Source organism: Phyllopteryx taeniolatus, chromosome 1 (assembly GCF_024500385.1).
Source record: "Phyllopteryx taeniolatus isolate TA_2022b chromosome 1, UOR_Ptae_1.2, whole genome shotgun sequence".
NCBI lineage: Eukaryota > Metazoa > Chordata > Actinopteri > Syngnathiformes > Syngnathidae > Phyllopteryx > Phyllopteryx taeniolatus.
The window spans coordinates 24,517,231-24,527,707 of record NC_084502.1 but is presented as its reverse complement, the minus strand read 5'-3'; the positions used below and the strand labels follow the sequence as shown (position 1 = coordinate 24,527,707).

Genomic DNA, 10,477 nt, shown 5'->3' with positions numbered 1-10,477 from the left:
AGAAAATTTGGCCTTGTGTTTAATATGAACAGCGACCCCTGATTTAATAAGCCTACACATTCTTGCAAAAAAGGGAGCCGTTTTCTAAAAATAGCATCACACCAGCAGCTCAAAGTGTAACAGAGAATTCCCCTCCAGTGTTGCTAGGGAGAAATGAGCATTTCTGCGAGACGACTATTGTCTCAGAGACAGAGTATAGTTGCCTAGCAACTCAAGAGGATGGTCTTGTTCGTTTATTTTCAAATGTAATAAAGGAGATGATGGAGCAGTAAATACTCTTTTTAAAGTAAATGGACTTTTCTCCATCTGATGACATAAAGTAAACGTTTCAGGTGAAAATTAAAAGAAAACATTTAAACGAGAGGCAACATTTTCTATTGGTTGGACATCAATTCATGAAGTTTAAGTGTGTTTGGAGACATTTATTGACCTCATTTAGTTTCTTAGAAATCACAAAGGCTTCTCATGCTATTTTCGCCGCTGTGTCAAGCATATGATAATTAACAGACTGCTTACTATCAGTCTGCATTCATTGTAGTACATATTAATGTGTGGTGCAAAAAAAAACACTTCCATTCAGCTTCATCTACTGTGACTCGAGTTGACAAATACTACCACATACAAATGAGCAGTTGTATAAAAGTGTTTTAAAAAAGGTGTAATAGAAGGTGTTTCTAATTTTCCAGGTACGAAATATTATATTTACATGACATGAGCAAAACATAAAACAGCACTACACACTGCGACTACAATTGTTAACATTATTGAATTGACATTACTAACTTAAAAAAAGTAAAAGCGCACCAACCAATATGCAGCATTGTTGTGGATTTTTGTTTTTGTTTTGTTTAATATTACTGTAACAAACGGTGGACGACTGGTTAGCAAATCTGTCTCAAAGTTCTGAGGACCCGCGTTCAAATTCAGCCTCACCTGTGTGGAGTTTGCATGTTCTCTTCGTACCTGCGTGGGTTTTTTCTGGGTACTCTGGGTTCCTCCCACATCCCAAAGCCATGCAGGATAGGTTAATTGAATACTCTAAATTACCCGTAGGTGTGAATGTGAATGGTTGTTTGTTTATATGTGCCCTGCAATTAGCTGGCAACCAGTTAAGGGTGTACCCCGCCTCTCGCCCGAAGATAGCTAGGATCGGCTCCAGCACGCCCGTAACCCTAGTGAGGATAAGCGGTACAGAAAATTAATGAAAGAAAAAAAAGTTTAATTAAAGCTTGATATAAATAAGTAAGCAGTGACTTGTTTCTTCTGGTTCCATAAAATTGGGTTAACAATAACAAAAACATCAAGATAAGGCTTAAACTTTATTTAATTAAATTCTCGGGAACAGGTCGTCCGAGCAAAATGTTCACAGCTGCTTTGACCTTGCTATTGCCAACGACAAAGTACAAATTGTCATGTCAAAACGGGACATGGCATGAAGGAAGTCCCACAGCGAGGGTGGCATTCGGCTCTGTCCTTTGCACCCCTGAAACGCAGTGTGGATCACATTTATGATTCATAAACAGGTATTAATAGTTCACAAGCTCACATAGGGTATTCTGGGAAACAGAACTTTTTGGAGGCTTTCCTACCGAGGGTGCCTGACAGGCTGAGAACAATTCAATGAGAGTGCTCAACAGGTGGTCAACAAATTCTTTGATAGTTTTTTTGTGCCAAATAATATTAATTAAAAAAAAACTAAAATATCAATGAATTAATGAAAGTGTATTATATTGTCCATTGATTCATTAAATTGGGAAATAGAATCCAAATAATTACATTAAACCCTCTACTTGTACTTTGTTGAATTTTCTTTCTATATGGATTATTTAATCTGGGCACCTCAAAGCAATCCTGTGCATGTGCTGCTGGCCCAGTGCACCTCAGGAGATTGAGGAAGCCGTGAGTAGGAGCCTGCGAAGCCCTGCCCTCTAATCATTATGCATGCAGTAACCAGGGAGACTGAGGCAGAGCCACGCAGCCAGCCATCACGACCCACTTGAAAAGCGCATGTAGTGGAATGTGTGAGCTAGTAGAGGACTGCAGTGCACTGGCAAGACATGGAGCATCTTGGCTTCCAAGAATAATCCAACAGAAGTGCAGGGCATCTTTTCAGTATTCCAGATGTTCGGCGCACCTCTTCCCAAGTATCACAGCCGCAGTTCAGATGCGAGATGGAGACATAGGGAAAGTGACAAAAGTGCAAAGAGGACAGGGCCCTGACAGTGGGACAGTGGACAATGGTTCAAAACGTGGTTTTGGTCTTTCTGCGCAGGAGGCTGAGCCAGAGACCCAACGTGGAGGAGCTGGAGAGTCGGAACATTTTGAAACGTAAGTTCATGCTAAACTCCTGCCAGTCATCATTTATACATTGTAAATAACCGCTGGAAAAAAATAGGATGATGCATTAATAATAGCAGTTTTACATTATTCAAGAGCCAAAGATGTTTTCTCTGTAAACACATGGAGTGTGAGGACAGTCCCATGCTGTTCGTTTCATACAATGGCAAATGAAAATGTGTGTTTTGTAGGGAGCCAAGATCATTTCAATTAAATAAAATATACTGAAACATACAGTACAGAAAAATTATATAGACTTACAAGCCACAACATCATTACCTCTTGCACAATATAATGCAATCCAATAAAAGAACTACCTATCAAATATTAGATCTGTCAGAGGTATTGACTTTTTATTAGGTAATATTTTAACAATTTTTATTATTATTGTGGTTGTAGTTTGCAGTCATAGAACACTTGATTCCAAACCAGTGTGCTGTGGGAAAGTTTTACAAAATTGGTGCAAAATGTATGTACGACAAGTAATCGTCCATCTGCCAGTGACAGACGCAGGCAGAACAATTAATTGCTTTTCCTTTAAATTGCGGAAAGTACATGATAGACTTACAGTATCTATCCACTTTTTCTGACGTTTGGTGCCGTGCTGTGAGATTTTTTTAAAATGTAAAATAGTTGCCTTGGCTCAATAAAGGTTGGGAAGCACTGTTATAGGACTGTACTCAGGTGCCCCACCACTTTATTGCTGCAAAATTGAAAATAACACTTTTGTGGGACCCTGTCAGTCATAGCTCCTTAGAATCCTCATCAATTTTCTCCCCTTAAGGCTCCTCTAACAGTACTGCATCACACTGAGGGCTGTTCCTAATGTTTGACGCTCCAAAATATTAAACACAGCTCTCTGAAAGATGCAGTAAAAGTGGTCATCAAGCTTTGGCTGGTTGTACATATTGTACAAAACATATACTGCACATACTTAAAAAATATTGTATGAATAACATCCCCATGACTTAATAGCATAATGTCAGTTGATAAAGCACACGGAAGTCCCATAACAATCCTAATGTGGAAAACAGGCAATACTAGCACCAAATCTTTACTATAATTTTACTTGTTTTTTACTTAAATACCCAAGCCCTGCTAATTCTTGAATTTCGTCATTAATATTGACATTTACAGTAAATTGTCACAAAATGAAGAAAAAAATATTAAATAAATCCTGGATCCATAACGTAGGTTCTTGTTTGGCGCATACCTTTTTGTGAAAATTGGTGAAGTAGTTTTTGCATGATCCTGCTCACTAGCAAACGGCAATGAAAACATCATCGTACTCTTTTTCTCCCTCCAGAGAGAAACGACCAGACAGAACAAGAGGAGAGGAGAGAGATCAAACAGAGGCTTAACAGAAAAGTATGATAATATTCAAAATGTTATTGCTTTTCTTACTGAGTAGTGTTCATTGGAATGGTGACAATTTGGGTGCAATTCTTGTGTGTGGCAGCTCAACCAGCGGCCCACAGTAGATGAACTTCGGGACAGAAAGATTCTGATCCGCTTCAGTGACTATGTGGAGGTAGCTAAAGCTCAGGACTATGACAGGAGGGCAGACAAACCCTGGACAAGGCTCTCAGCAGCAGACAAGGTACCACTATCTATGGTTCCATGTTCAGCAGAGTCCTACTGCATTGCTAAAATGTCTTTCCTCTTCCTTGCAGGCTGCCATCCGTAAAGAGCTAAATGAGTTCAAAAGCACTGAGATGGAAGTGCACGCATCCAGCAAACACCTTACGAGGTTTGTGTTTCAAGGTGTCCGTAGTATGTATAGGAGTAGCTATTCTGGGAAGCAACGCTCTCAATTTAGCTCTCCTTGGTCATCCAGGGAGGGCAGAGGAGCTAAAAATAGATAAGACGCACCGCAGTCAGGGGGAAAGAGGGAGGAAATGATTAAATGCCAAAGTGTCCTTGGCTAAACTTGTGTTTGGAACCAGAGCCCTGTGTTGTAACAGTGACCCAGAGAGAGCTTCGTAGTATTCACAGCAGATGCTTTGCTAATTTAAAAATAGACTCCCACCACTGATTAACAATAGCAATCCGAGCAGGATGTGACAACTTCTACTCACATTTCACTCCCCAGGTTCCACCGGCCATGAGAGCTTGGAATTTCTTCTGTGAAGAAATGTGAATGTGCTCAGTGTCGACAAACCTGGAGCCTTTTCTGTCTTCAGCGAGTCTCTTCACTTCTTCCTGCTTGGTCAGGAGATGATGCTCATGGCCTTCGCGTTCGGGAGGCCGCTGGCATTTCCTGATGGCAGCGAGCTCGTGGGGGAGGACTATTATGGAGCCTCTGACTTCAAGTATACGAGCCAATGAGGAAAAAATATGTTTTGTCATTGAGTCAGTGTTGGGCGTTTTTTTGTACCTTTTCATGGACATGACAAGATGTTTATGAAAAGACTGTGCATGTGACCACCTTTTCTTAATTGCTGAATAATGTGTCACTTGACTGGGGATGGATTTGATATTCACTGTAGATACAGTATGTCACTGGAAAGAGAATACCTTTGTAACACGACTCCAAGTCTCAAAGGAAAGCTCATTTATTTACCGGGTCAAACGTTTTTTTTTTTGTTTTGTTTTTTTAAAGGAGTTGAAAATGTGGACTTTTTAACAGATTTGTTATACAACTGAGTTTCCTTCCACAATCCATATTTTCCATGAAATACTATAATATAAAATACTGCCAGTGATTGCAAAATATTTGTCAATTTGCACGCAAATATAAGTTTATAGAACAAAATAATTTAATGTTGTAAAAATGAGTACGTGCCATGAAAGTCTAGCAAAAATTGGATTTAAAAATGATAATCAAGAATCAGTGAAACAACAAATTAACTTGCAATTAAAACTAAACTTGCATATAGTTGCAGTAAAAGTGGAACTGCCTTTAAAATGTAAATATCATTTCCTAACAGTAACAGTAACTCAACTTACACTTAAGACTTACATGTACATATTTTCACTAACAGTAGTGTAACTTAGCTTGCACTTAAAACTTCAACTTCAATCAACAAGGACCCAGGCATGCAGAACTTTCTTCAAACTTTCCAACGCCTCCACGTGCTGCAAAAAACACGAGCAGAATGATTACATACTCCTTAAAGACCTTCCATCACAGATTCTCTGAAGCAAATGCATGGTTACAGACGAGAAAGAGAAATCCCAGTTGATGTGAAACTGATTCATCAGTCCCATATCCACTTACCAATGTTCTGAGGAGTCGCTCTTGAATTGACTTCATGTCTTTTTTAAGATGAGCCATCTGCAAACAGTGAAAGGCTGTCAGGGGGTGTGGATGCCACACACACTAAACAATGGGCACAAGTTGACGCATCAGACAACGAGAAGATAAAAATATTGCAAAGGTGACGGCGCATAAATGATGACACACACAAGCTGACAGATTATATTAAAAACTGCTTCAGACCTGGGATGTGAATAATGGCTCGTACTCAAGTCTTGAACACATGCCTCTCAGAGTTCTCTTCAGGACCTCTATGCTATATGGAAAAATGGCCACATTAGAAGAAGGTAAGACACAGAGATTGGAGTTCATTATTTGAAAATTCACACCATCACCTTCTCTAGAATCTGACATTTTATGTTAAAGCAAAAAATGGAGCACAGGAACAAAGCAGGAATGCGAGGAAAGCATTAAAATGTGTGACCAAGTTGCAGTTAAGATGTGAGAGGTAAAACATACTTTACTCAACAGATGTATTAGACCACCTGTCATAAAGAGACCATCCAGCATCATGAACCGCCTTAATGTGGACTCATCAATTTTAGTGAACAAAAAAATAAATAAAAAAATATATATTATATATATATAATTTGATCTCTTAAGAAAAAAGAATTTCCTTTACTATGTTTAAATTTGCCGGCATGGTGGACGACTGGTTAGCACATCCGCCTCACAGTTCCCGCCTGTGTGGAGTTTGCATGTTCTCCCCATGCCTTCGTGGGTTTTCTCCGGGCACTCCAGTTTCCTCCCAATCCCAAAAAGATGCGTGGTAGGTTGATTGAAGACTCTAAATTGCCCGTAGGTGTGAATGTGAGTGCGAATGGTTGTTTGTTTCTATGTGCCCTGCGATTGGCTGGCGACCGGTTCAGGGTGTACCCCGCCTCCCGCCCGAAGATAGCTGGGATAGGCTCCAGCAGCCCACGACCCTAGTGAGGATAAGCGGTACGGAAAATGGATGGATGGATGTTTAAATTTAGAAAACAGTACATTTGAAAATTACAATAGAATAATAATTGGGTACAGAAAATGGATGGATGGATGCTTAAATTTGTAAAACTACTTTTGAAAATACAATAGAATAACAATTTTGTCACTGATGGTGTGGTGTAGTGGTACATTCACCTGACTTCGGTGCAGGCACTGTGGGTTCAGTTCACACTGACGGTGTGAACATAAGCGTGAATGGTTCTCTCTATATGAGCTCTATGACTTACTGGCAACTCATCAATTCCAGATTATAGTCGGCCTTTTGAGTGAATTATATTTATCATAAAAAAAAATTTGGGTTAAAGAACTTCTATATTCTGGTGTATTAACCATTACAGAAACAACAAAAAAAAAGGCTTTTGGTAATAACCAAAACTCTAATGTTAATTTAGGGGCCTCTTTAGCATAAACCTGACATTAGGTAGTGGTCAAATACATTTGTTAAGCACTGTAATAATACTGCTCATTATATAATTAATATACTAACACAATGACAATATAATTCTCCAGTCCATCCATTTTCTGTACTGCTTATCCTCTTTACAGACAGAGGGCATAAAGACAGCCAAGTGACCTTCAAGTGGCCAACAACACTGATTTTTGCTATGACAACAATATATAATAGTTTGTCATGGCTCGTAACTTTAAATGGTGGTTTCAATCAACTGGATCATGATGTTGTAAGAGGAACCTTGTTCAACTACAAATCAACACTTGGTCACATACCATTATAGAACTTGTGCTGAAGATAGTTTTACTATGCCGCCCGGAAAAAAACAAAAAAACACAGCAATTTTTGGTCATGCTATTGAACTCATTCTCCACAGAAGAAACAAAAACACACATACATGAAGAGTAATAACTTTACCTCTTTGTTTCCTGCTCGCGATATGACTGGAAAAACATGTGCTGCTTTTCACAGCATATCTGTAAAAGAGGCCACACACTGATCACACACTGGTGAAATCACAAAAAACCACACTCTTATTTGACACAAGACTATTTCGTTTGAGGCGGCACGGTGAGCAAACTGGTTAGAGCGTCTGCCTCACAGTTCTGAGGACCGGGGTTCAATTCCCGGGCCCGCCTGTGTGGAGTTTGCATGTTCTCCCCGTGCTTGCGTGGGTTTTCTCCGGGCACTCCGGTTTCCTCCCACATCCCAAAAACATGCATGGTAGGTTAATTGAAGTCTCCAAAATGCCCCTAGGTGTGAATGTGAATGCGAATGGTTGTTTGTTTATGTGTGCCCTGCGATTAGCTGGCAACCAGTTCAGGGTGGCGGGGTACACCCTGAACTGGGTGTACCCCGCCACCCTCCCCGATGATAGCTGGGATAGGCTCCAGCATGCCCGCAACCCCAGTGAGGAGAAGCGGCTCAGAAAATGGATGGATGGATGGATATTTCGTTTGACTCTGTGTGTGTGTAGATATGAGCGCACGAGAGTACATTCAGGTCTTTCTCCATGCTATTCAGCATAGACTTCCCCTGTTCCAGTTTGAAGATCTCTCCCAGAAAGACATTCTTGATATCTTCAAACTTCTGAGTCCTGTAGAAAGGAGTGAAAAGATACTATTTAAACATTTATTTTAAAAGAGAGAAATTTATTCAGGGAAAACAATGATTGTGGGCTTTGGCCTGTATTTAATCAATAGTATCTGGATTACAAGTTGTGTTATTTAAAAAAATTTTCATTGGCAACATTTAAGAACATTCTGACTGACCTGTGTTTACTTAGTTGCGTGCTGAGAGAGGAGATGTGTTGCTGGACAGTAATCATATTCTCTTTGTAATAACTGTCCATTATCTTGAGGCGGTTCTGAATCTGAAAACATTTCAAAGACAATCTTTTAAAGCAACTAATACTGTGAACATTGGCACTTACAATGGCTGCAAAAAAAAAAATCCTACCAAAATGGACTCAGCAGTAATTTTAGCCTTGCTTTCTGATTTGATTTTCAGCCACATTTTGGCCTGCCCACATTTAGGTTGAAACCTGCGTGAGCCTGCTGACATCAGCGACAGAAGGCGAGAACCTTTCCTTATAATAGTATGTGTTCTTGGTTGTTTCACAAATCAATACTATTGGTCTTTCCCTACATTGTCTGTTATTTAGACGCAATATTAATCAATTTAAAGTGTAAAAATAGCTTGAGAAGAAATCTATAAACACTCTTCAATGATCAAAATGTCTGAGAAGTATTATAAAACTGCCTATTTCTTTATTCTGTGTAAGCAAGCTGTGCAGCAAATTGTCGCCCCGTATTGAAAGTATGGATGTTTTTTTAAGACAATAATGAGTGAAAATAGTGGGGTTAGATAGATTTGAGTAGGTTTGTTTTGTTAAAGGTGCCCTCCATCAGTTTTCTTTAAATTTAATTTTTCAAATTTTGATGTCTTTTGTCAGGTTTGCCTGATAATTTTGGTTGGAAATTAAGCAGCCCGCGACCCTAGTGAGGATAGGTGGTAAAGAAAATGGATGGATGGATGGATGCCCCGAATTTCCTTTTTCAATCTTTTCTAGTTAGTATTTTCTGCCTGGCATTTGAGAGGGTCAGACTTCTCATTATAGCGTGACATATAATTCAGCGTTGCTTTGATTGGATTTCTTATCTTCCCTAATTTAAATATGAACACATCTTGGCTCTGATTGGTCCATATTATGGCGTCTGCTTTCATCTCGAAGATTGGGGCGGCCAAGCATTCATAACAACATCACGTCCTTCGATGCTACATTCAAACTCGGGTCTCAAGCAAGAGTTTGAACGTGGGATTATTTATACACACTGAACGCGCATTCATTTGATTTGCGCCACACTGATATGCTTCTCCCACTACAGTCCTCTTCAATAGGTGGTCAGCACACTCGTGTCCAGCGAAGGTGTGCTGTGAGCAGTGGCGGAAATCAGCATGTGCGAAGTGTGCAACCACACGGGGCGGTACTCTTGCGGGGTGCATGCCATGGCCCCTCACCCTCTATTAACAAATCCCAGGAACAATAAGTTATTTAAAGTTGCCACTCGAGTAGTATTTGGAGGTCTCCAGTTCTGTCGCTGACGTCACACCAACACATGGAGACGTATCAATTTTGGCGATGTAAAAGGGGAGCTCCCAGGGCAATCAGGTATTTACTGATTGAGCCCAAAACTGACTGACTATTGGAAATGGCTGCCAGTTTCATTTTCTTGACCAGAAAATACATAAAGAGAACTTGTTAGTGAAATACAAACCACCGAGACGCTATATGTCCTTTTTTTAAATTATTATTTTCTTAAGTGTAAGCAAGTTAATCTTAAGAGGCATTCGAAAATGCTTTATCAAATATAAACTATTAGTCGCTGTGCAGTAACACAGTTGGTGATTTTATACATTACATTAAAATGTTTTCAACCTGTAATTTCATCTTTAGTTTGGCCCTAAATTGTGGAGACAGAATATTGGGGTTAACCACAACATCCGGCAACTCTAAATCCTCCACGTCCATCTCTCCATTTTCCCCATCTGTGTCGCAGTGATTTGTCATCATTGAGAAGGAAGTGGTCAGCCCAGGGCTCATTTCGGCTTCAATGGTCTCCTCTGCAACTAAGAAGAAGAAGAAGAGGAAGAATCACCTTTATTGTTATGAACATGCATGCATGCACACAAAATTTGTTCTCTGCATTGCAGATGACATACAAATCCACAGGCCCATGGAAGGTATTTTAGAACTTCATAATGCCTTCTTTCAACAGTTCTCATCTTGCCTAACTTTGTTAAAACACATATGTACTAGCAACATGACGAGTGGCCGATATCTTGGTTGAATTTTCGAAAAAAAACATGGACTGAGCACTTCAAACTCTCAATGCTCCATAACAAATTAAACAAAACATTTTTTTCAGGAATTTATGACGAAA

At 39.7% G+C, this 10,477-nt stretch overlaps 2 protein-coding genes across 7 annotated transcripts in view; one reads left to right on the top strand and one right to left on the bottom strand.

Moving 5' to 3' along the window:
• phactr3a (phosphatase and actin regulator 3a) overlaps window positions 1-4,867 on the top strand; it is a 39,181-nt gene extending 34,314 nt beyond the window's left edge. For both annotated transcript variants that reach the window (XM_061782683.1, XM_061782691.1), the window contains 5 exons: window positions 2,273-2,328; window positions 3,644-3,705; window positions 3,797-3,937; window positions 4,011-4,087; window positions 4,430-4,867. In XM_061782683.1, coding sequence (XP_061638667.1) covers window positions 2,273-2,328; window positions 3,644-3,705; window positions 3,797-3,937; window positions 4,011-4,087; window positions 4,430-4,445 — 352 coding nt within the window. In that variant the 3' untranslated portion in view covers window positions 4,446-4,867. The remainder of the gene's footprint in view (window positions 1-2,272; window positions 2,329-3,643; window positions 3,706-3,796; window positions 3,938-4,010; window positions 4,088-4,429) is intronic.
• A 1-nt stretch (window position 4,868) lies between these two features.
• The window catches only part of LOC133482470 (uncharacterized), a 70,182-nt gene continuing 64,573 nt past the window's right edge, over window positions 4,869-10,477 (bottom strand). For all 5 annotated transcript variants that reach the window (XM_061782639.1, XM_061782657.1, XM_061782665.1 and 2 more), the window contains 7 exons: window positions 9,973-10,163; window positions 8,306-8,406; window positions 8,031-8,130; window positions 7,452-7,510; window positions 5,780-5,852; window positions 5,558-5,614; window positions 4,869-5,415 (listed from right to left, as the gene is read on the bottom strand). In XM_061782639.1, coding sequence (XP_061638623.1) covers window positions 5,356-5,415; window positions 5,558-5,614; window positions 5,780-5,852; window positions 7,452-7,510; window positions 8,031-8,130; window positions 8,306-8,406; window positions 9,973-10,163 — 641 coding nt within the window. In that variant the 3' untranslated portion in view covers window positions 4,869-5,355. The remainder of the gene's footprint in view (window positions 5,416-5,557; window positions 5,615-5,779; window positions 5,853-7,451; window positions 7,511-8,030; window positions 8,131-8,305; window positions 8,407-9,972; window positions 10,164-10,477) is intronic.